The 26689-nt window shown below is 43.2% G+C and overlaps 1 protein-coding gene across 2 annotated transcripts in view; it reads left to right on the forward strand.

Annotated features, from left to right (window-relative positions):
* The window catches only part of rbpms (RNA binding protein, mRNA processing factor), a 41192-nt gene that overhangs the window by 12123 nt on the left and 2380 nt on the right, over positions 1–26689 (forward strand). Inside the window, exons 2-8 of one of the 2 annotated variants that reach the window (XM_084042525.1) lie at positions 4408–4485; positions 5652–5690; positions 9010–9072; positions 12179–12329; positions 13698–13825; positions 16551–16614; positions 26454–26575. In XM_084042525.1, the coding sequence (XP_083898651.1) occupies positions 4408–4485; positions 5652–5690; positions 9010–9072; positions 12179–12329; positions 13698–13825; positions 16551–16613 (522 nt within the window). In that variant the 3' untranslated portion in view covers position 16614; positions 26454–26575. Of the gene's footprint in view, positions 1–4407; positions 4486–5651; positions 5691–9009; positions 9073–12178; positions 12330–13697; positions 13826–16550; positions 16621–26453; positions 26576–26689 lie in introns of both variants that reach the window. The other variant, XM_084042524.1, reaches the window with a different exon arrangement.

Genomic DNA, 26689 nt, shown 5'->3' on the forward strand with positions numbered 1-26689 from the left:
TTCAATTGTAAGGCGGTTTGGTCTCTCAGCATGTGAGACTAGACTACTGCATGTTGGGACTTCACCTGGACAGGTGTCTGCTTCTTCCCATAATGCAAGTTCCAGCCATTGTATTTTTATCTCCAGACATTGTACTGGTTCTAAATAAAAATCTGACAGGCTTCGTCTGGGGAATATGAATTGATTTTCTGTTTGCAGTACAGAGGGCGTTTTAACCCATTGAGACCCGAAGCCGATTCTACATGTCTCCTAAATCTCAACAGTATTCTGAAAAACGTATGTTTCTATATCAGTGGTGCTCAATCTTTTTCATGTCAAGGACCCCCAAAATGATATGTATTTTGCCACGGACCCCCATCAAAATATTTTGTTCCAGGGACCCCCCAGAAGCAAAGATTTGAGTTCAAAATGTTCGCTTTAAAAATATATATATTCAAAGATTTGCACACATTTTCACGATTTTTCAAAAATAGCAGATCTACAAGCTCATAGCGCGGCACTCGGTGCCGCGCTATGAGCTTGTATATCTGCTATTTTTGAATAGCCCAAAGTGTAAAAGTGTTTTTAGCTCAAATCAAAATATGACACAATTTCCAGGTATCAATGGGTTAAGATCACACCCTCCGCGCCATTTGTTTTGAACACAGACTCCCCTTCCTCCGCTCCTCTGGCGGTGCATGTGATTGAGTATCGATAAGGTGATGGCCTCGACCGGGGGGCACAAGAAATCAAAGCTTGCTGATTAGGAGGTGCATTGTTCCCCTGCGACCTGCTGCAGAGGTGGCCTTAATAGGATCTGATGTATTTTGGCCCGGGGCTGGGCACTCCGCCGTAGCACTGCTAGAGCGTTGCCAGGGAACTGCGCCGGGCCGGGTATGGGGCTCTCTTGGTGAAGTTCTCAGCTGGGGCTGCTGTTTTTGATAGAAGCGTGCCTGCGCTTGTGCGTGAGCACGCCATACATGGTCAATGATTCAGAGGCCTGGGAGTGGGACCACTAGACCACTCGGCTCTGTGGAAATGCAGGTATGTGGAAAGCTAGAAGTGACTCACGAGCAAGCAATAAAACGGCAGCACTAAAACCCTATAAAGTGTGGCTGAAGTTTGATCTTTGTTTTTTATGAAACTACAAAATCTGCCCCGCGCTCCTGACTTGACCTTCAGTTGAATTTACTGCTCAGAGAATGCCTCACTTGAGCTGGCTGCAAAATGTTTATAACGGCATGTGTGTGTGTGTGTGTTTTTTAAGTTCTCTAAGAGCAACGGAAAGGGAGAAAAGAGGTAGAGAGAGAGAGAGAGATACCGTAATCGATAGCAGATGCACGTACGTGGAGGGAACTGTTGACACGCTTGACTGTGAATCATCCAGTATCTACGGCGTGTAGACGGCCCCACGCCGGACACACTCCAGCCGATCATATATCACAACAACTGACGTCAGGACGGCTCAGGAATGAGAGTGCATGCACCTCCATACAACACTACAAGGATTGCCCCATTGCTCTCTGTCTGTCTGTTGTTGTGGGACTTTGTCTAGACCTGTGCAGTATACTCTCAGCTCTCCAGAAATCTTATTAACTCCCAAGATTTGAAGTAGTGATTAATGAAAACTGTGAAATCTAATGCAGCTTGGCAAGCCTGAGACAAATGACTAACATGTTCTTAGTATTTGTGCCAGGGTCTTCTTCAAGGTGCTATTGGAGAAAGATCACCTGCATATTCACTGATCTAGTGATGGAAATGCAATCGCAATGACGTCTTTGAAACCATGGCGAGAGAGCGTAAGCAATCCACAGAGCCCATGTCCTTAATGGAAATTCCTCAGAATTTCCATCCGATTTGGTGCCAAACCCCATGACTTGGCATTATACCCCCCAACCCTCCATCCCCCCCGCCACACACACACACACACACACACACACACACACACACACACACACCTGAGCAGATTTCTTAAAAGAAAAAAAAGCAATATTCATGCATTATTATGGTTTCACTGCCTTCAATACCTGTCAGTGATTGTCCCACCTAGCTCTGGCAAAAAAAAGAACAATGAAAGAGTTTACTTAAACCAGGCTGCCATTGATGGAGCACAGTGACAGCTCCGCAGGGCTCAGTGTCACTGATAAGATAACGACTAAGGTGAGAAAGTCACCGCAGGGATTTGCGGCTGGTTTGGTGCTCCGTCCGTTGCTAGGCATCATTGTTTGTGTGTCTGTCTCCATTTCGGCACCCCTGGTGTGGATCAGGTTACTCTGTGGACGAGCACTCGTGTTGTTCAACACTCTGATTGTGTCTTGCATCGTGAATCCACTGTCTTGATTCAACACATTATGGAAATAGAGCAGGTCCATTTAATCAAACTGCATACTTAACTTAAGACTGTGCTGTCAATAGAGATTTGAATGGGATGGTGGCGATGAATTAATTTGATTTCTAACAATCTTCATAGTTATAGTGTGAAGGTATAGAGTGGTGGTGGACGTAAACCCAGCACATACGCCACAAGTTGGTGATAAATTCAACTTCAACTTTTTTTTCCTTTTCTTCTTGTCATCATAGGCGCAAAAATAGTGACAATAGCCGATCTAGCTTGCAACATGTCGTGATGCAATGCGTTGTGAGCTTGTAGATTGGCTATTGGCTATTTTTCCACGACACCGTTGTGTGACGAAGCATAAAATAGAAAAGTGGTTAATCAGATTGATCGATTTAGTCAATTTGTCAAAAGTCTATTGACATTTTTTGTGTCAATTCGTTGATATAAACACTAAACAAAACATGCTTATTCAATTAATCAAAAAAGGAATTGATAGCATAATCACTACGAAAATAATGGATATTTGCAGCCCTATAAAAGGGTGGGTGTGGGTGATATTATTTTGTGCAAACTTCCCACAAGTGGCTTTTAGCCTACATTTTAAATAAAGAATAAGAGTGAAGAAAATGAGATATCAAAACAATTATCAAATCGTTTGTGACAGTTTTCTGCAGTCTCTTGCGCAAACAAGCAGCAGATATAAATATGCATAAAATGTATGCATGAATCAAATGCTTAATTTACAGTATGCTTAAGTTAGAAAATGCCGTGAGTCAACACTTCTCTCAGTCAAAAGAACACTGCACTACACTTTTTCGGCACAAATTAGGTCTTCCTGGTCACCAAGGCAGTTTTTGTTTTGCAGTACACTACAGTATACTGTATGACGCATGTCCTTATGCTCTTATGATTGTGAATTAGCGATTGTTCCATGCTGGAAGATGGATTGGTTCCTGCTTGGAGCATGTGACTGTTAAAGATGGTTATGAAACAAAAAAAGGGTTATTTGTGCAATTTAGTTATTAAGGCAGGAACTGAGCCATTCTACATTTCACGATAACATTAGTCATTTTAGATTTCAACAGAAACATACAGTATACAGTATGATTTGTGGTTTAATGTTTCTATCAGTTTTGTAAATACTTCTTAAATAGAAACCGTTTGTAAAATCTAGATATTCTGCTTGTTTTTTTTTCAGTGTTTTCTCAAATTTGAGGGTGTAAATCCTTAGATTACATCTGATGTTGTATATAAATATCATATTTTATTTATTAATTCTCAGTGAGCAGCCTTAAACCCAAAGCCCTTCAAACAACACAACTTGCATTTTTACAATACATATTATACTTAAATTACCTGCTCCATCAACACTTAGCTTGTGTTGTCTTAGCCAGTGTTAGCTTGTGCCTTCTTGTGTGCATTTATTACATATTCCTACTTGAGATTAACTCGGCACACATAATATATTTAAAGATGACAATTTCCCATCCAGACAAACGTTTGTGGTCATCTTAATGTAATTCCCTGAATCTGACCCAGCTTGAAGCGGGGCGTTGCTGAAAAAAAAGCTGTATGCGCTTAGCAAATCTTGCCTGGGTAAACAAATATATCTCTATAAGCTAACATCGGAATTGTAATTCGGCCCCAGAGTGAGCTTGCTTAGGTCTCTGCTGTTGAAGTTGAAAAGTTCAGATACAAAACAAGAGGGCGAAACTGTGGGGGAGGGTTGCTTGCTGTAGAACTCGGTAGGCCGTAGATTATGTGGGAACGTGATGCACTTAGAAAGGCGTGTGTGTGTGTGTATACGACGGGACCGTGGGTGTGTTTGTGTGTTTGCGGAGCTAAGAGACATCCCTATCAGCGTACAGAATTTCAAAAGGAGCTACATTCCACCCTGTGTGTGGCCAACCCTTCAGCCAAGAGAACAATTTGATCAAGACAGTTCCAGTGTCCCTCTTTGTGCCCTCCGTCACAACCTCATATGTTAGTGTCAGGTGCACTGGGTTGCTATTTATAACTAGTGAAGGTTAATGAAAAATACATGATCTCTCTCTCTCTCTCTGTCTCTCTCCCTTTCGTCTCCTCCCCAGGTCCGAACGCTATTCGTCAGCGGGCTACCGCTGGATATTAAGCCCCGGGAGCTCTATCTCCTGTTCAGACCATTTAAGGTATGTTTATATGTATTAAATGGATGGCTGTGCAGCTATTCTTAGCAGCTTTTCCTTCCAGCGGTCAATGAGACCTCCATTAATGGTGATGAAATAAATGGCCATGGAAAAACCCACCGCGGTTCAAGTGTCCGTGTTCCTAAAGACTGAAGTTTAATCAAGTCTGATCCACAGGAAGCTTAAAGGAGGCTAATGGAAAATGGCATGTTGCCTTACAATACTAACACTAAACTATCTGTTTCGTCTCACGTTCAGTGGACGACGGGAGTAAGAGTTCATTTGACCCCAAACAACAGTGCAAATGTGGTGACACTAAGTGAGTCAGGTTGAGGAGAGAGTATGGTGAAGTTTATTGGGATCCTGCCCCAGAGAGATGTGGTTTAGTGGCACAGGAACGGTGCAGTTAAAGTGAATAATGGGTCAATTGCTATGCATCTAATCCCTCTCTTAGATAATGCCCATGGTATGTATGTACTCTGTGGAAATGGTTTATATCATCATGAGTGTTGAAAGCAGTAAATCTCATGCAATCAGGTATACGTATATACTCAACAGCCCAGTGCTCTGCATATGGTTTTCATAAGAACTCTATGATCCATGACACAACCACTCTTAGTCAGTTATGAATCTGCTGTAGATCGGAAGCCTTTGCTTGAAATGTACCATTTAGTGTGACACCTTACTGTTGAGTCACTGTATGTTGCTCATTTATATGGTGACATGCCCTGAGGTAACTGTGAAATCATCCATTCTCTCATGTCCGTGAAGATTATAGCAATGGTTCTCAGGACCCCCACATTGATATGTATTTAACCCCATCTGAAAGGGTTTTGTGCCTGGGACCCCTATAACATATTTGTGTTGTTAATGTTAAAACATTTTCAAAATCAAGAGTTCAAGAGTTTTAAAAAATATTTTGATTTTTTAGATTTACAAGTTCACAACGCATCACATCACGATGTGTTGTGAGCTTGTAGATCGGTTAAAGTGCTTCAAACCGTTCCTCAGTTTGCTGGGCACCCAGTGGAACCCCCAAGCAAGGACCCTTGGGGGTCTCTGGACCCCACTTTGAGAACCACTGGATTATAGAATATATTAGGTTTTATTTATCATTTTTTTGTATCCTAATATCAGTCATTCTGATTTTTGTTTTGTCTCTGTTTCAGGGCTACGAAGGCTCCTTGATAAAACTCACTTCAAAACAGGTATGTTGACGACACTGGTGCAGTGGTGCCATGTTTCCATAAGTAGGAGCAACTGAATGAGTCCATCACTCAGTCGCTCACCAAGCTATCACTGCTTATGTTACGCAATGGCCTGCAAATCAACGCCTTGTATAATCCCCCCTTCCTCTCCCCCCTCCCTCCCCCAAAAGGAGTAGGGTTTCTTGTTTCGGCGTTGTCCGTCTGTCTGTCTCTGCTTAGCGCAGAAAAAACTTACAAGTTAGCACCCTTTGTTAGCAAATAACTTAGATAGAAAAAGACATTTCAAGGAGTGTGGTTTACTTTCCACGGTGGGGCTGTAGAAAGCGTTGCACCAACTTGCCTTTGGCAATAGAATAGCCTGCATGTAGTCAACTTCAAGACAATCAACTCCAGTGGGATTTGCAGCGAAGGGAAGGAAGAAAGAATCTTGAGGTGTCAAAGCGAATGTTTTGACAAGAGTGGTACTGACAGTAATGTTTTGCCCCTGGGGGCAGAAGGATTGAAAATGAGCTCAGTTGGCGTGTGTCCATGCCCAGAGTTAAGCAATTCAGCTTCATGACAGGGTACTTGATAGCACATTACAATTTGATCAGTACAAAGACAACATGCTCATTAAGGTGTGTCCTTAGATACAGTAGCATGCACAGTAATCAGAAGGTCACCAGTTCTCCGCCTCCCAGCCCGCCCAGTAATACTTGTTGGAAGTGTCCCTGAGCAAGACACTTAACCTCTAACTGCTTATCATGACCATCTGAGCAGCCATCAAATGGGTGAAGCTGAAACAGAATTAATTAGTACTACAAATCAAACACATGTGCAGAGTATTGCATCACTAGGAGTTCATGCATACAGGTTATCACCCGGGCATTTGTCGTTGCCTCAGGTTGGATAACGAGGATAACAACGAATGCTGGGTGATAATTTACCCATAGCCTTATTTATCTATAAACAAAAACAACAACAAAATTGCCTTTACTGTCAATGAGGAACCGTTGTCCCACTGGGATTTCCCCATAGTGTGGGGAGGGAACACAGCAGGTGCTACTGGCGAGCCTCGCCCTTGTTGGTTGGTATGCAGCCATTCTGTGTACCATACCATCCAATATTGCTGTTTCCTGCTCTGTGTTTTAGTTCCTTTGTGCCTGGATAAGCTCCAGCGTCTCCTCAGCACTTAATTCTACCAAACCATCCACAGCAACCATGTCCGGTGGTCAATTTTTGTGTTTGGCATGCTAACTTCCTAACGCAGCGAGGTCACTGATGGTGACAGTGCACAGTTATCCGCCCTAGTTGTATCAATCTATTCGAGAACCCTAGAATTTAATTGAATTGAATTATTTGTACCGGTCATTGTCAGTCATTTATTTGCATATTTCAGTAAGAAGCTTTGTATATTTAAACTAGCACTTCACCCATTTTCAACCTGGTCTTCATATAATTGGTCCTCACTAATGCACATTATGAGATGGTACCATTTCCATCCACTTGCTCAGAGGAGGGCTATGAACATTTCAGAAACCTTGCCTACCAATGACATCATTGATGGGGATTCCAAGCTAATAGAAACTACAGCCTCTCTCTTACTGGAAAGTTATCCCATTGAAATAGAAGCCATTATTCTTGCATCAATTAAAATTGGATGATGATTAATCGTCAACTAAAATGTCGTGTTGGTGACAGCCCTAATACTGACACAGTATGGAACTTCTGAACTACTGTATTGATTGTGTATAATTCTTTTCTCCCTGTACCATCTACTGTACATGTTGTTATTGTTGTTGTTGGTGTCCTCTTCTTCTTCTTGTTATTGTTATGATGACTATTATTATTATTATTAGTAGTAGTAGTAAGTGTAGTTTAAAATTTGTCAAAATCTTCCTGCTTTCTTTCCTGCTTTTTGCCCTCCGTTCCCATAGTTTCGAAAATTGCATGGCATGGCTTTGTATGATTCATACTATACGGACAGTTCTCACGCGGTGCTGTACGACATTATTTTAGGGTGTGTTGGTTTCGAGCAACTCTCCCATGCTCTCGCGCTTCTACGGGCTGACCCTGACTAATGGAAACGACAATGACTTAAATCAATCGATCTCTCTCTCTTCAATCCACTCAGAGAACACATGGCCCAACTCCATATATAGCAAGAGAGCCAGATCTCGGGCCCTTTCTATTTATATTCTCCTTCTGACGTCTTTACTCAGTCTGTCTTTGTTTTCCCTCTCTCCCTCTCCTGTTCAACTTGTTCAAAAATTCCCATAACCCTCGAAAGCTTTCCAGATTGCACACGGTGTGGCACAGCCTCATGAGAACAACAGAAACAACTCTTACCCCCCCCTCCTCTCCATATCTTCATTTCCACTCCCCTACTCCCCTGCCGTCTGTTTTTTTTGGGGGGGGGGGTCTGGGAAATCTGTGTCTCCTTTGTTCAAAACCCCCAAAATACGCTTTGAGGCCCGACAATTCGAAACATGTTTATTAAAAAAAAGAATCCCATATCATGCAGTGGCAGCGACTCCCATGAATACACTGTGGCGACCGATGTAACGATTTTTTTTTATTCAGAGAAGACAAGCTTGTACAAGCCATGTACAACAGTATATCTTTGTGTGTGTGTGTCACGCTCGCTCTCCTTTCAAATCGGCGACTGCAGGACGGGACAAAAGAGACATAATCGTACACGTTCCTGCTATGCTGTCGACAGTCCTGTTTCTGAGAAGTCTTTAAGACCCCCCCCCCCCGTCTCTCTCTCTCTCACTCTGTTCACCCATCTTTCACATTTTCTCCCTCCTCATTCTAAACTTTGACCTGTTTTTTTCCCTCTTTCCTTCTTTCACTTCGCTTCCTTGAGCCCCCTTTATTTGTTTTTGTCCTTCTGTTCCCTACCCCCCCCCCCCCCTTTCTCTCTCTCTCTCTCCTGCATGTACAGTACTCTCTGGTTCTCACTATTCTATTGCCCGTATTTGGACATAGGGGAGCTTGAACACTGTCCCTGAATGATGAACTCTCTGCCGGCCTCCTGCCTCCCTCCCTTGCTCTCTCTCTCCCTCTCTCTCTCTCTCTCTCTCTCTCTCTCTCTCTCTCTCTCGTTCTTTCGCTCTCTCTCTCTCTCCCCCCTCTCTCTTTCTCTCACTGTCTCCATCTTCTCTTCCTCGATTTAATAAACTGGAAGGGAGAGCGAGACAGATGGAGAGAAATGACAGAATGAATATAAACCCCCCCCCCCTCCATAAACAAACCATGTCTATGTCACTCAGACAGAATTGCCGACTCAGGTTTGTGCCTTAAACCATGTTTCCTTCTTGTGTTCTTGTCTCCCCAGCCGGTGGGGTTTGTGAGCTTTGACAGCCGGTCGGAGGCAGAGGCGGCTAAGAATGCCTTGAATGTAAGTGTCACACACTGAACAACCTCTCTCTCCTCCTAGCGTCTGTGATCTCTCCCTGCTGTATCTATTGAGGCAACGGATTGAGACCTACATGTTATTTTATCTCCTGGTCTTATGGAATCAATAAAAAAAATGCAAAGAATCGGAAAACAAATTCTACAGTATTATGAGCAGGTAATATGTTTGTGACGCTCACCCACGGTCCAAGGTCCACCCACCCAAGGCAATTTTTATATAAGAAGATATACTGTGTTCGCACGGAATCACGCACGTACGCACGCACGCCCACACACACACATCGTATTTTGTCTATGAGTATATCGATCAGTTATTTTCTTTGAAAGCTTCAGCTACTGTAGTTGAGGCTTTATTATCTGCAAGATTTTACAAGGTCACATTTAGCGAGGGCAAATGAGCAACTTCTTCCACGTATAAATAGGAGGCATTGATCTGGGATTTGATTTTAATCTCTTTATTTGAAAAAAGAAAAAAAAACTAGCTTTTGAGCTCCCTTGTAGAAAGCCTTGATGGAAACGTTCAAAATAGACCTCATCTTTGCAGGGTTTTAGTCCAACTTCAACAGACTATAGTAATGAGGACTACCTCGCAATCAGTGCCTTTTATTTTCCCACTTTTTTTCATTTGATGTGTACATTATACTTTCTACCTTTTTCTTGGCGTTTCTTAAAGTTATGAGTGTCCCTTTGCCACGGAAATAGATCAGTGTAATCATCCTGATGAAGTGAAACCATGACAACTCTCGCAGAATCTGTCAACTTTCAAACACTGAGAGATCTGTGTGCATCAAAGACAGATGAGGGAATGAGGGAAATGATACGAATTATCATCTTATTATGAGCAAACACTATTCAGTGTGTGTGTGTGTGTAGATTCAGTCAGTGGCTCTGAGATTTAACCCATTAAAACCTGGAACTGTGTCATTTTTAGATTTGAGCTAAAAATCATTATTTTACACTTTGGGCTATTCAAAAATAGCAGATATACAAGCTCATAGCGCGGCACCGAGTGCCGCGCTACGAGCTTGTAGATCTGCTATTTTTTTTAATTGTGAAAATGTGAAAAAAAAAAAAAAAAAAAAGCGAACATTTTTAACTCAAATCGTCGCTTCTGGGGGTCCCTGGAACCAAATATTTTGATGGGGGTCCGCGGCCAAATACATATAATTTTGGGGGTCCTTGACATGAAAAAGATTGAGCACCAAGAAACATACGTTTTTCAGAATACTGTTGAGATTTAGGAGACATGTAGAATCGGCTTCAGGTCTCAATGGGTTAAACAGTGCTCTTGTTTTCTGCAAGGTCTATGTCCCATGGGTCATATGGAGATAAGCCAGATTTTTGCAAACATCTATCTGCATATTGAAACACAGGAGAGGGAGAGGAACACAGTATTGTGTGTTTGGCGTGTATGTTGAGGGGATGTTACTGCATTTACATTTCGCTTTGATATTGCCTGCATAACATTCCCTGTAAACTCTGAGAAAATACAGTTTGTATTTATGTAAAGAAAGATTAAATGCAGTTTGTATTTATGTAAAGAAAGATTGATTCACATGACTCAACGCATTTCTATAATGATCCCGTTTAGCACGGGATCACAAATACCCAATGACAATCAGAAACAGTTAAAAATGGGGGTCGGATAATAATAAAATAAATAAAAAAGTAATGCAAATTTCAAAGTTTCCTCTGCAACCCGATTTCAAGCTGAGAATGAGCCCAGGCCTCATTAGATCAGTGTAGTGTACCTTATTATGTACCTCGCCCAGCTTCAGAGTTTCAGCTAGCTGAGGCAGCGGCTGCAGTGAGCCAAAGCAATCCTAGTTAATTCCCCTCTCTTCATGAGAACTATCATCCCTTTGCTCATTTTGGCTTGGCTCTCCTGCGGGCCTGGAGGGAGCGCCGGCCCGCATGTGCGTTCTCACTCACGCTTATTTTATACCGTTGTCCTGAGCTTGTAGATCGGCTATTTTCACAGCGAGACACCATCATATGATGATGTATAAATTGGGCTTAACTAACTGCAGAAAGTTCTCTTTTCTTGTCGGATCAATTGAGAAAAAGGGAGAAGCAAAGGTTTTTTCTTTTTTTCTGTGGGGTTTTTCTTTGCCACAGACGAGAACAAATCTCAAACGGGGGGTTGATTTGAGGGCGATCATAGCCACTGGCAAAATTCTACCGGGCTTTGTTGATGCCTGACCTGGCAAACGCATACCGGATTTGTTTATGTCTCGTTCCATATTTTTAGACTCGGACCAGAGGTGAAAAAGTAATGGTGACCAACAAAAAGGTTTCTGCTCAGCTGTCTGCCTGTGAAAAGCAACCCACAGTCGATTACCTGCTGAGCGTGTCATTTCCTAGAAGATGGAAGTCTTTTAACAATGGCATCCCAGGAATTTGTCGAGGTTTTTGGCTTGCTCTAAGTGGTCGTGCTTGGTGCATGTCATAGCGCTCGGAGGATTTGAGGTTGTGTTATTAAGTTACAGCCACAGAGTTCAATGCGGAGAGAGAGAGAGACAGAGAGAGAGAGTGTGAGTGAGAGTGAGAGAGTGAGACACAGATTGATGAGGATCTTCTGGCTCATATAACAGTGGCACGCATGACACGTGTGACAGCCAGGTTTGTGTCACCCCTCTCTATTGCTAGTGTCACCACTCTTCATCCACATTGTGCAGTTCCTAAGCCACACTGAGCCATTCAGGACAGGCTTGAAACACTGCATCTGCTTTTATTATTGCTCCTCCACAAGAATGTTCCCCAGCAAGCAATTGGGATAAAGTTATCATTGCCGGATGACACTATTCATCATTACCCCTACACTGCACTGCAGTTTTTTTTGTCAATCTCACGACTAGTGGTCGACTGATAAGGGTTTTTCATTGGCTCATGCCGATATTTAGAGAGCGGAGCCACTGATGTCAGCATGTCAACCTTTTGACAGTAACCTATGTATGCTCTGAAGCAATTATTTAGCTTTATTACAGTAGTCTTGTATTGAAAGAAAAATAGTGAAAAAAGTATAGAACTCTTTATTCTTTTTTTTAAAGAATAACACAACACACATGCACCTTTTGTTTTCACCTCAGGGGGTCCGCTTTGACCCAGAGATCCCCCAGACCCTGCGTCTGGAATTTGCCAAGGCCAACACCAAGATGGCCAAGAACAAGCTGGTTGGCACTCCCAACCCCCTTCCCAACCAGCAGAGTCCCGGGCCACAGTTCATCAGTAGAGATCCATGTGAGTGCTCCTCTTATTCCTGCCGTCTGTCCTGTCTGTGTGACTTTCTCTTCTTTGTTAGTTTGTTAGAGTTTGTTTCCCTGTCTGTTGCTCGCTGCTGGTGCAAATGTCAATTCACTGTTTAGAAGTTTAGTTACAACAGGTGATGGGACGGTGTAGTATTTGTGAGATTGTAGAGGAGGAGTATTTGTGTTGGGCATGATGTTCTTCAGCCTTCGAAATGGAATCGTATTTTCTTTTTCTTTTTTCCTACGACACAGCACATTTTGTCAGTAAGTGGTATAATATTTATTGTCCCCAGTGGCATAATATAGCCTTTGTTCAAATAAAATACAGGTTGATACTGGTTCATTTTTAAATCTAGGGTTAACATAATCCCTAGAGTTTCATCCCAGCGGACACATTCACTCGGCTGCTATATAAACTGTGCATGTTCTGTTAGCCACGGTAACAAGGATTTGTAGACGGTACCTTTTGAGATGTAAACCTGTGTGGAATGTGCCTCTGTAGCTCTGCACTTTGTTTTACATTTAGTTAAATATTTTGTCAAGCGGTTAAGAATGCTGCTAGAAGAAGCACACACTGACAGTTGAACATAGGCCAGCTGTGGTTGTACATTCTTCCTAAATGACCAAAAACTGCTCTTATCTGGGATCTTTTTGCCAGAGCCTGGGCGTGCACTTGTTGGGTCCCAGCGGGGGTAGAGAAGGAAGCGATTAATGAATCCATGACGTAACGACCAGGAGGAGGGGGAAATGGCTCTCATTTCCTGATAAGAGTTGTTAAATCGGCCATTTTCCCCCCGATCTTGCCTTGATAAACGGTTGGCGACGAAATGTGTAGGCTATGCTTCGCACACATGTATATGCACGTTGAAAATATATATTGGTATTTCAGTGTTTTCCAAGCAATTGCTTTGGTTCAACTTGATTCCCATGTTTGTACTCTTAAAATAGAGCCTTTTTTCTCTGACTGGATGATAAAACTCTGACTCACTATCACAGACACTCTTTCCACTCATGCACTTCTCTCTCTCTCTCTTTTCTACAATCTCTATCCCTGACTTAAAGGGCACCAGTCACAATATTGTCGGAAGAGGTTTCCTCACGTTTCTCCCGAAAGTAAGAAAGAAAGAAAGGTCAAAAACAACCACCGCTATCTGTTGCACTGTATGTACTGTACAATGGAAAGGCGGGTATAAAAGGAAACGACTGCAGACATTGACACTCACTCACGGTGCACTACCACCACCACCACCACCACCACCACCATCACCTCCACCCTCTCCTATCTGTTAGCCACCCACCCCGTCCACTGGCCACTCTCCTCACTCCACTCCTCCTCTTTCTTCTTCTTCTCTTTCCACAGATGAGCTCACAGTGCCCGCTCTTTATCCCAGCAGCCCAGATGTGTGGGCGTCATACCCTCTGTACCCGGCGGAGCTGTCGCAGGCCCTCCCACCCGCTTTCACCTACCCCTCCTCGCTCCACGCTCAGGTAACCTTCACCCCCCAACCGCCACCGACCACCCCCTACCCCCCAGCGCGCCCACCCACCCCCCCCCCTCTTCACCGCAACCTCCACCTCTTGTCTTGACCTCCTGAGCTCACTGCGCAACCCAGCTGCGTCCGTCAAACTCCATCAAATCACCTTCCGCTCCGACCCGACCCCCGCAGATGCACTTCAGAGCACCAGGGCCACCAAATGTCTTCCTTTCTAGCGTTCTGTGACAGTCAAAGTAACATGAAGGGGAAAATGTGCCACAAGACTATCATGACGGTCTTTGAAGTGTGTTGTGAACTGATGCTACAATTATGTTTTATTCAACATTTCAAGGTTCAAGGATTTATTTGTCACATAGAGTTATACTTGAACAACTTGCAGTGAAATGCTTATTGGGAGACTTTTAGATGAAGAAGAAAAGTTAAGGAAAAGCAACAATCTATGGCTAATCAAGCAAAAAAGAAAATAGGAGATACTATACATTAAACAGACATGCAAACTTGTAGCTTTTCAGCTACAATAGCCGTTTTGAATCCAAATAGGGCAATTGTGTGACACCTGACCCGAAAAAAAACAACATGTTGTCACCTTTTTCACCTCGGGCTGTTTGCATGCCTGATTAAAGAGTGTGCAATGCCTTATGTGCAGTATCAACCATGCAATGTCCAATGTGCAGTTAACAGATGCTCTCATGCAGAGTGACTTACAAAATGCAACTTTGAAGCAAGTAACATTTGTCAAAGAACCACAGGGTAAGTGCTCAAGGTATTAGAGTGTATGCGCCATAGCAACTGGTGTAGCAAAGTCACAAGTAAAACAAATCGGTGCATTCCTGCTAAGCTGGGCATGTTTTGAATTTAAGTTAACAGTGTTTCCTACACTGTTAGGTACATACACCTGACTACAAAATGTCTGACCAGCAAGTGTAAAACTACTGTCATTTTACATATAGCAGTATATAAATGTACAGTATATCCGTTTTACACCCACCACCATGGAGAGTGGGGTTTGATCGGAGGCACTGTGAGCCGTGTGCTCCAACTGAGGCTGTGACAATGACTAAATGATGGAGAAAATGAAGGGTTAGGGGAGGAAGAAAAACAAATGGATGCTCTTGCAACATCACAGGTCAAAGTAATGTCCATGCACAGACAAATCTCATTTTGTATCATGAATATCAAAAAAGGACTCTTGTTGTTCTGGTTGTGAAGATCCTTTGTGTATTCCTATTAGGCACTGGCCTTATCCAGGCTTTCTGATATATTGAAAACCTTCAGCTGTTTGAAATCTTTACATCATTCAAATGAACATCACCTACTCCATTAAATAGTCCGTTTCTCTCCCCTTTCTTTTTTTTCAACCATGACCCAATTATGTGCTTAATCTATGCGGCTCTACAGCGAGTTCACATAGGAGTTCATTATTGATCTCCTGAAATTCTTCTCATGAAGCTCAGTTGGGTCTTTTTCCTTTGAGCTCTCAACAACTGCTCTCTTACTCAAACTTGTTTGTTGGATATCTTGTAAACTTGCTCCCAACGTACGCTCACAGATTCTCAGGAACTATTATTTCAAAGTGGTAAAAAAGGAAATAATCTATACACCGTGCTTTTTTAGCACGGTGTATAGATTATTGTAATTATCTTTTTTTTTATCTTTGTTATTAGATGGATATTGCATTGCTACCATACAGTACATGCAGTATTTCCTGACATGATGCAGATTCTCAAACAGGGCTCTTTAAGAACGAGGGCCCCAAGCAACAGCACTAACGCTGAATCTCCTATGATGTCAGATTCTAAAATAGGTTTAGGCTGAAAATGCCTATTTAGCATTTCCCATTCCTTGGATCTTCTGGGATACACACACACAGACAGACGCACACACGCGCGCACGGTGCGCGCACGCACACACAGACACATACACACACACACAACAAGCACGTGGCTTGTGAATTAAACAGTGCTGTCTGTTGCCACTTACATACTATTTAAAATTTTATAAAAATCAAATACATTTATATACTGTGTCGACAATAAGAGGATACCTAAAGCTCACTGGTTCAGGAAGATAACAAACCTTAAGATTCTGATAGTACGCATACACAGACCGTATGAATACATTTTAGTATATTTTAGTAAGTGTTGTTGGAGAGGCTTCTTGTCGGTATCTGCTGACAATGCTGGAGTCTATCCCCGTTTCAATACGCTAGACCCCTGGGGTGATGGATTTCTGAGTTGGAGTGCAACACCTACCATTAGCCCCAGTATTTCCCACACGATTGGCCGCACCCAAGCCGTGCTACTCATACGCTGAATTGGCGGTGCCCGGGATCGAACCGGGACACTAAATTTGAATACAATTTTAAACTAATACAAATGACTTACACCACCTTTGATAACCTTTACCTTTATGATCAACGGAAATTCGCCTGATCGAATTTTTGTCAGTACACTATCTGAATTGACAAAGTGATCTAAATGCGAGGATCAGCTCTGGATAACAGAAACTGTACGCTAACTTTTGTGTTGAGAATCATATGTATTCATCGTGTGTGTGTGTGTGTGTGTGTGTGTGTGTGTGTGTGTGTGTGTGTGTGTGTGTGTGTGTGTGTGTGTGTGTGTGTGTGTGTGTGTGTGTGTGTGTGTGTGTGTGTGTGTGTGTGTGTGTGTGTGTGTGTGTGTGTGTGTGTGTGTGTGTGTGTGTGTGTGTGTGTTTAGATTCGCTGGCTCCCACCTGCAGATGGAACTCCTCAGGGATGGAAGTCCAGGCAGTTCTGCTGAAGTATGTGTGAGTAATGACACACACACACACACACACACACACACACACACACACACACACACACACACACACACAAACACACACACACACTGTCTCTGCTCCTGCTATGACGAGACGAAGAGGTATACATTGCACCATGCTGTGCAAATGCCTCAGTAAATGTTATGACACATAGTATAAACAGCCACAGAAATTTTCCTAAACATTGGTCAGGACTAACGCACACCGTGCTACAACGTTCACGTGCGTTAACACAATCCAAGCCCAACCAGCAATCCCTCACGGCCTATAGCCTTAACATGGAAAACCTTCAGGCTACTGACAGACTTGGCCAACTAATTAGATTTGACCACGTTTCTGTTGGTCGACTTCAAAGACACACACACACACACACACACACACACACACACACACACACACACACACACACACACACACACACACACACACACACACACACACACACACACACACACACACGTCTGTAGCATGAAATGGACAAATTAGCCCATAAGAACTACTAGACAGGAGCGATTAGTCCAAAGCATCATCGGGACTCGAGGCAATCAAAACACCCCACCCACTCGTCCCTCGTCAGAGAGATAAAAGGTGCAGTTTAACCCATTGATACCTGGAATGCATCTGTGTCACTTTAGATGTCTTTGGCTATTAAAAAATAGCAGATCTACAAGCTCATAGCGCGGCACCGAGTGCCGCGCTACGAGCTTGTAGATCTGCTATTTTTGAAAAATCTTGAAAAAAAAAAGTTTTGTTTTTTTTTCTAAAAAAAAAAAAAAAAAAAAAAAAGTTTTTTTTTAAAAGAATCGCCTCAGGTCTTAAAGGGTTAAATGAGAAACGGAAAGCTACTCTTTCCCGCCAGCTCAGGTCACAGGGTGCAGCAGAGTCGACTGCTCCCATTGATGTCGCGGTCTTGCTCCGACGCGAGGCATCAAAGGCAGTGTGACTCAAACAGAATGGATGAGGAGCCGAGGGAGGGGGTGGGGGGGGCAAGTGTTTCATTTTAAAATGGATTGGTCAAATCACGCAACCTCATTAGTTGATAGGTATGGTATAACAACCATATACCGTGGTCTTATGTCTTTGCGCAGTTCTCTTATCACTCGGCGGCTAAGAAGAAAATCATTAGTCTGCTAACTGTAGTTCATAAGGTGAAATCCACAACAAAAGGTGAACTTCGATCTCCATGGAGGCTTAAAGGCATTGACGGCGATTCAGAGATAAACAAACACCGCGCCTCCAGCAGTTCTTTTCCCCGACCACCAGTGGGTGACGCAGGAGGGACTTCCATAGAGCTAAGGGGACTTGTGAAGGGGCCACACCGAAAATAGGTTGCTTTATTCGGATATAATTCGGGGAACTGCCCGCCCCTGCTGGTTCTCTGAATTTTTATTTTTAAATAGGCTCGTTCATGATAAATTGACCACATATATGAAGTTAAACAACTAAATTCTATCCAAACGCTATCTTAAAAGTAAATTCTGTGCCTCAAAAACGAAGTTTGAGAGCGTTTTAAAACCGAAAGTAAAAAGTTGACACGGACGCGCACGGACGCGCACATGCGTGCGTTAATTTACGACCCGGACAAACATAAACAGTAGGGAAAATACGGATTTCAGAAAGAGGACTGTGTTTCAATGCAGGAAAACACCCCAGCATCATTATATAGTGGCTGATAGAGGGGAAAAAATGCTAAATATATATATATATATATATATATATTTTTTTAATTTAGGCTTAATGTTGCCTAGAATCCCTTTAACTATGGAGGAACGGATGGGGGGGGGGGTGTGATGTTCTATTTCCAGAAATCTGGATGTACTGTAAACGGCGCCAATCAGGGACTGCGTTCTAACTTATTTAGTCAATAATCTTGTACCCCTTTATCTCCCCAATGTAGTCACTATGCCAATTAATTCCTCCCATTGATTGCCACAGCTGTTGTACCCATAGACATAAATGGGTGGACGCCTCATTGGCCAGTAGGGCCGCACGTCAACACAACCCCCCATATTACGCAGGGAAGCTTGTCTTAACTCCACTGCAAGACATGTCTTGACAAGTGTTGTATATAAGTTGTATATAAGTACTGTACCTGAGACTACATTTTTCCCCCTGTTTTATAACCATCACTGTTACAATCTATGTAGTTTATCTAACAAAGTACTATCTTATATCATAGCATAAATACATGTCTGACATTTATAACAAACCAAAAAAAATCGGTTGATAATTCAGAGAGTTATGATGATTTTAATAGTGAAGAAACGTCCTGCTATCTACGTTTATATATCGATGGTTGTACCCTACTAACTACTGCGGTAAAGTGAAAGTACCTCAAAATTGTACTAGAACAGTACCCTCCGGCTTCCCTCCCCCGAACACGGGACAGTTGTATTCGTGTAGACGCTCAGCAAAGTCGGATGCACCGCGATGGATTCGAACCCCTGGACTCCGCAGTGGTGGGCAGGTACTTTACCGCTGTGCCACTCGAGCACCCTGCTGTTTTATCCCCCAGTGGAATGTAAGCCCCTGATTGGTTCCTGTAGTCGATTACCTAAAATACAGGCAGCTGCTGGGAAAACAGTAATGGCGCTATGTTAATGAGCGGTGAGTTAACGTTATTGGAATAAACACAGCCATTAGTGCTTATAGCATAAATAAACTCAATAACAACGACTGAACAAGAGCCAGGTTACTGCATGTCATCTAATAAAAAACTAGGCTGGCAAATTGAAATGTAATCTTCCATCTTTTAATCGTTAGATGTTCTTTTGGGGTTCCCACCTTATTATACATGTGTGGAGCAAGAGGCAGAGGGTGCACAGTTAGCCACTTAACCCTTTAAGACCTGGAACTGTGTCATTTTTAGATTTGAGCTAAAAAGCATTATTTTACAATTTGGGCTATTCAAAAATAGCAGATATACAAGCTCATAGCGCGGCACCGAGTGCCGCGCTACGAGCTTGTAGATCTGCTATTTTTGAAAATTAGTGAAAATGTGTGCAAATCTTTGAATAGATATATTTTTAAAGCGAACATTTTTAACTCAAATCTTTGCTTCTGGGGGGTCCCTGGTACAAAATATTTTGATGGGGGTGCGCGGCCAAATACATCATTTTGTGATGTGACTGATATAGAAACATTCATTTTTCAGAAAACTGTTGGGATTTAGTAGACATGTAGAATCGGCTTCAGGTCTCAATGGGTTAAAACCTATATACTTAGTTGACCGGGTGTTCCTTAGGGGTCTATCCTTGGTCCCTTCCTTTTTCCCCCCTACACCAAATCTCTTCGCCAAAAATAGTCGCATTGTGACGCGTTGTGAGCTTGGGAGCTGATTTTTTTTTTAGCAAAAACGTTTATATTATATTATAACATGCCCAGAATAGGGATGCTAGGGTTCATGCGGTTAAATGAACACTGATTTGACTGTATGGAGCTAGACACAACGCTAAGAAACCTACGCGTTGTGTCTTTCCCCGCAGAGCCGTATGTGCAGCCCCCCGGGTGCGATATCATTTTCACGAAAACTTTATCAGTCATTATCACTGTTGTAAACAGAGGTCCTCTGATAAGGAGGAGGAACAAGCATAACAGAGCAGCTTAAGAGAGCAGAGCAGCACATGGGCCCTGCCCTGCAGTTCAGACAAACAGGGCACTGTTGTGCTTTGCGGAGCACGACGCGAAACCGCAAAGCAAGGCGAATCCCGTCCCAGTCTGTCTGTGTATGTATGTATGCATGTTTGCTTACTCTGTGTGTGTGTGTGTGTGTGTGTGTGTGGTTGTGTGTGTGTGTGTGTGTGTGTGTGTGTGTGTGTGTGTGCATGCGTGTACAGTATATGTGCTCGTCGCCAGTCACACAGACACAGTCACTAATATCCCCCCTCCATCCCAAGACAAGAGGGAACATGTTTTCCCGCGACCCCTCAGGAAGGGAGGTGGGAGGAAGGAGTGGGGGTACACTTGACTTCCACAAAACTGTTGATTGGTGCGAACCCTGTAGCTTTAAACCCACCCCCCTTCCATCATCTCCTTGTCTATTTTCAGAATACTTCGGGTTGGGGTGGGGGGTGGGTTAGTGAAACAGGGAAGCGATTAAAAAAATAATTGCAGCATTTGTTTATTTTTGAAGATTGATTCTGAACTTCGGAGGGCTGTGTTAGTGGTGGGGGCAGACGAGAAGGGGAGTTGAAGGGGTGGAGGAGGAAGGGAGTGAAGTGATGGGGGGTGGAAGGGGGGGGGTGGAGGAGGAAAGGAGTACAAAAAATGTGGGGGGGGGGGGTGGAGGAGAAAGGGAGTGGAGGGGGAGGGGTTAGAAGGGAATAATTACTCCTCTATCAAACTGAGGGGAAGTCATATGTTCGGTCAGGCTGCCCCAGTGGATATATTAGCCCCTTGATGTAACGACAACACACCCACATCCGGCTCCCCATGGGGGCTGTGTTGATTTTTTGGGAAACAACCGAGGTGAGATTTTAGACGTCCACCCGAGATATAGGCAATTATGCTAAACACAGGCACATGTAACTGATATATACGGTACTTTCCCACACAAAACAATGTATGCAGTGCTAGTACAGTATGCTTCGCACACATGCCCGTTGCGTAATATCTGCGCCAACTCCGCAGATAGACAGACAAGTACACACACACACACACACACACACACACACACACACACACACACACACACACACACACGTTTGTATTACTATACTTGTGAGGACATCAATGCTAGGACAGCCATTTTATGTCATTTAAAAAAATATATATAGATTTTTAACCGTAAGCCTAAAGCCGAAAAACAGCAGATCTACAAGCCCACAACGCGTCGCGCTGCGACGCGTTGTGGGCTTATAGATCGGCTGTTTTTCGGTGCATGACACTGGCGCACAACTAAGTATAAATCATGCTTAACTCTAATTCCAATCCCTAAACCTAACCTCTAAATGTCTAATCCTAACCTGAATGTTTTTCTAATTGAAAAGGTATCTCTAAAAATGTTTTTTTAAACTATAAAACAACCATTTGTCCTGTGAGGACCAGGAAAACGGTCCTCACAATGTATATTTCTTCAAATTCTACTATACTTGGTCCTCGCAAGTATAGTAATACACACACACACACACACACACACACACACACACACACACACACACACACACACACACACACACACACACACACACAGACACAGACACAGACACAGACACACGCACGCGGCAAGCATGACATACGGCCACGCAAGTGTGCAAAGGCATTCGGAGAATGGCATGGCCCCAGTGAGCTTAGTGCCTTAGTATCATATAATGCCATCCATCTCCTACTGTCCATCTGGATAACTGGATAACTGGATTAAGCTTGACAGCATGTTTGTCCCTGCCTTTGTTCAATTGTCGGTACCAGTGGGCCTCCTTCGATACGGTTTTATTATACATATGATTGAACCCAGTCTGGTCATAAACACGGGCGCTATACTCAAAGTTTTGAAATAGACTGAGACTCGGGTCTGTTGTCTGTTTCAATGCAAGCTGCCTCGCAGCAGTGGTGGAAAAAGTACTCAAATTCTTTACTTAAGTAAAAGTACCAATACCGCAATATAAAAATACTCTGTTACAAGTAAAAGTCCAGAATTAGAAATGTACTTGAGTAAAAGTACAAAAGTATTGGCATCAAAATGTACTTAAAGTACCAAAAGTAAAAGTACTAAATATTTGAAAATAGCAGATCTACAAGCCCACAACGCGTCGCGATGCGACACGTTGTGAGCTTGTAGATCGGCTATTTTCAAATAGCCTAGGTATAAAATAGGGCTAAAGTAGTTAATGTATGTTTTATAATATCATAGTTTATATCTGAAAAGTAACTAGTAACTAAAGTTTTCAAGTAATTGTAGTGGAGTAAAAGTACAATATTTGCCTCTGAGATGTAGTGGAGTAGAAGGAAAAGTATTGGAAATTGGAAATACTCAAGTAAAGTACAAATACCTCAAAATTGTACTTAAGTACAGTACTTAAGTAAATGTACTTAATTATTTTCCACCACTGCGAGTCGCAGGCCCATTGTGAAACTGTTGGCCCGGAGCTGGTGACGAGTGTAACTCACTCGACACGACAAGAATAAACTTGATCTCAAGTTGTTGAGGAAAAGTTGGTGGGTATTGCACCAGGTTTTATGTAGGTTTATTTAGGTCTGCAGTCTGCTGATTGCTCCATTCAAATCCAGTGGTTCTCAACCCGTGGTCCGGGGCCCACCGGTGGGCCGTGAGGGAATCGCAAGTGGGCCTCCCAAATAATTGGCACATTTTAATTATAGCATAACATTAATATTAAAAAGTGATACTAATACGTAAGAACTTAGTTCCATTGATCCAAGGTGGAACACAATCGATTGATTGATCACTAGAATTAACTACATGCGGCGCACCCACCTGAACCACTTTAACACGGAAGACATTCTACTGCCGTGTTAAGTGGTCAGACAGGTGGGCCACGAACACTTTCAATATTTTCAAGTGGTAATTTTTTTATTTATTTGGCGATAAAAAAAATAGCCAATCTACTAGCTCATAGCACGGCACCGAGTGCCGCGCTATGAGCTTGTATATCTGCTATTTTTGAAAAATCATGAATGTGTGTAAATCTTTGAATATATATATATTTTTAAAGCAAACATTTGTAACTCAAATCTTTGCCTCTGGGGGTCCCTGGAACAAAATATTTTGAGATGGGGGTCCGCGGCCAAATACATATCTAATTTATTTTTGTAAATCCTAACAGTATGTTGTTATATCAGTGGTGCTCCAACCTTTTCATGTCAAGGACCCCCAGAATTATTTGGCCGCGGACCCCCATCTCAAAATATTTTGTTCCAGGGACCCCCCAGAAGCAAAGACTGCAGTTAAAAATGTTTGCTTTAAAAAAAAAAAAGTTTTTCAAAGATTTACAAACATTTTCACGATTTAAAAAAAATAGCAGATCTACAAGCTCATAGTGCGGCACTCGGTGCCGCGCTATGAGCTTGTAGATCTGCTATTGTTGAATAGCCAAAGGAATCTTAAAATGACACAAATGCTTTCCCCCGGTCTTAATGGATTAATCCACAAAGGGCACGGTTTGACATTTGTCGCCCCGTTGCCGAAGCAGTCTAGTCATGCTAACGCAATGTTCCCAGCTTCTCTGCAACGGGGCTTCCAGACAGCTGTGAAGCTCTGCAGTCATGAGAAGCTTGTGGTCAGTCAGCGGTTGTCTAGGCATTTGACAGAGGGGCTACATTCACGCTCAGGGTATGCAGCTCGCCTCAGGAAGCATAACTGTGGGAGACGGATTATGTTTGTGTGTGTGTGCAATCTGTGCATCCATTGTGTGTATAAACACAAGACATTTTTTATTACATGCTGGCCTGTGTGTGTGTGTGTGTGTGTGTGTGTGTGTGTGTGTGTGTGTGTGTGTGTGTGTGTGTGTGTGTGTGTGTGTGTGTGTGTGTGTGTGTGTGTGTGTGTGTGTGTGTGTGTGTGTGTGTGTGTGTGTGTGTGTGTGTGTGTGTGTGTGTGGCGCGCGCGCGCGTGTGTGTGTTTGTGAACACCTGAAATGAGATAGTGTTCAGGGTTTCTTTGCTCAGTGCAGGTGCTTGCCGCTCAGTGACCTTTATTAATCAACCTGCCGTTACTCCTGTCAATGGAACGGCCATTTTGAAAAGTTCCAAAGCAATCTTGCCCCCACATGCCAGTTCCAACAAGTTACATGGCTGGCCGTGCTCCATTTTTCTGGACTATACAGTATAGGTTTTTTAACCTACCTATTTTAATCATTTAATGTTATTTTCGGAAACATTTTATGATGTCTTCATTTGTAGTCAAGTGCTTCAGCACAGGGTTGATTGAAACACAGGATAAAAGTAGACATAAATGCCTGCTGAACTGCAGGGAAGGTAATCCGGATTTTCCATCTGACGAGGCGTGTGTGTGTGTGTGTGTGTGTGAGATGCCTATGAGTGCGTGAAAGAGTTTTTGTGTGTGTGTGTGTGTGTGTGTGTGTTGTCTGGCTGCTTGCCCTGGGGGGCTTATTGGCCAATAGCCTTACAAAGCCACTGGTTCCTGTGTAACTTTGGTCTAACTCCCACCAGGGAGTGGGGGGCCAACCCCAGCTGAGGCCCTGTCTAATAAGGAAGTGGGACTTTATTTTCACCCCCCCACTGACACACACACACACACACACACACACACACACACACACACACACACACACACACACACACACACACACACACACACACCGGTAGTGAGCCGCAGCTGTATGGCCACAGTGGCCTTGTCCCTATGCAAGGTTTCAGGAATAAGCAATACATGTCAACAGCTGCATTCATCTTGCTGATATATGTGGTATGTGTGTCTGGAACTAAAGGCTTTTCATTGGATTAAAGAGGAATTACCCGGGCCTTTTTTTCATGGCCACGCAGCACAGGTAAAGGTCTTAACGATAATGAAGGTCTTAACCCATTTAGACCTGGAACACATCTGTGTCACTTTTTGACTTGAGCTAAAAAAGCATTATTTTACACTTTGGCTATTCAAAAATAGCAGATATACAAGCTCATAGTGCGGCACCGAGTGCCGCACTATGAGCTTGTAGATCTGCTATTTTTGAAAAAATCTTGAAAATGTGTGCACATTTTTGAATATATCGTTCTAAAGCGAACATTTTTAACTCAAATCTTTGCTTCTGGGGGTCCCTGGAACAAAATATTTTGAGATCGGGGGTCGGCGGCCAAATACATATTTTGGGTGGTCCTTGACATGAAAAAGTTTGAGCACCACTGATATAGAGACATACGTTTTTTTTTCTTGTTTATCTCTAACAAGAGCACTCTACCCTATTCAATCCATTTGCAGTGTAGCTCTCCCACAATACGTCAATGGTGCAACATCACCGGTAATGTTTGCTTGTTGATGCTAAAAGATAAACAACAGTGCTCACATTCATGAGAAACAAAGACTCCCCCCCTACCCCCCCCCCTCCCCCTTCTCAAACAGCACATGTTTACCTATCTCACATTATGCCCGCCAGGCCCCGAGTTTAGGATGTAACACATTAAGCCCGAAAATCACTAAAAATTTGTCTAATCCGTGCAGACTTGTTCAATGATCAGCCCCCAATCTTTAACCCTGGTCCCTCAGCCGGAACAAATGCGACGTTTGTTGGAAGTATGCATGGCGTCATCCTAGCCGAGCGGGCTATGCACCACATCGATTCCCTCATCCTTGATTGAACGTGCAATGGGGCATTAGCCAGCCCGGCCGTGTCCAGGCATGCGACTGTCAATTAATGCTGTTCTCTGATCAGGCAACTCCGACAAAATGTCTCTTTTGATTCTTTTTGTTTTTGCTTTCTGTTTCTCGAGGCCATGTTGGCTTTTCTTGATTGTTTATTGTTTCAAAGAGGGTCTTCCCGTTGAAGCCCAGTGACCACGGTTTCCAAGAGACGTTTATTTTTGGCAACACATCTGGGGGCCGCGGGTTGAAGGCTTGACCTTTCTCATTGGGTCGCTGGTGTGGATGGGAGCTTCGGGAGTCATGGGATAGGGAAATTCTAGGAGGAAGTTCATAAGATGTTGTTTGTTATGGCACTCTGCAAAGCCAACGGCTGCTCTGGCCCAGATGGGTTGTAAATTACATGTTATTTTTACATTATGCGTTGACTGTTAAAACACTCATCAACAAATCATAGATGAACTAAATTACTAACATCTCTGTTAACTCCATCTGGTCCTCGTGGGTGTGCGAACCTCCCTCTAAACCCTGTTTCCTGTGTACTCCATAGGTTCTTGATGTGTGATGGTGGCCGTGGCCGGCCGTGATGGGCGTTGCTGACTGTCTCTCGTGTCCAAATAGAAAGCCAGGAGGATCAACCTGACCCTCGACTCCCTGAGCAGTGGACCGTCGGTGAGTCCGCGGTTAAATGCACTCAAGTGAGCTAACTTCAGTGTTGGCAGCTCTGAATTATTAAACTATTGCACCAGAGGTGTACAATTTATCCTATTTAAGCCAAAACATTTA

The sequence above is a fragment of the Gymnoscopelus microlampas genome (genome assembly GCF_963454915.1).
Source record: "Gymnoscopelus microlampas genome assembly, chromosome: 19".
Classification (NCBI taxonomy): Eukaryota; Metazoa; Chordata; class Actinopteri; order Myctophiformes; family Myctophidae; genus Gymnoscopelus; species Gymnoscopelus microlampas.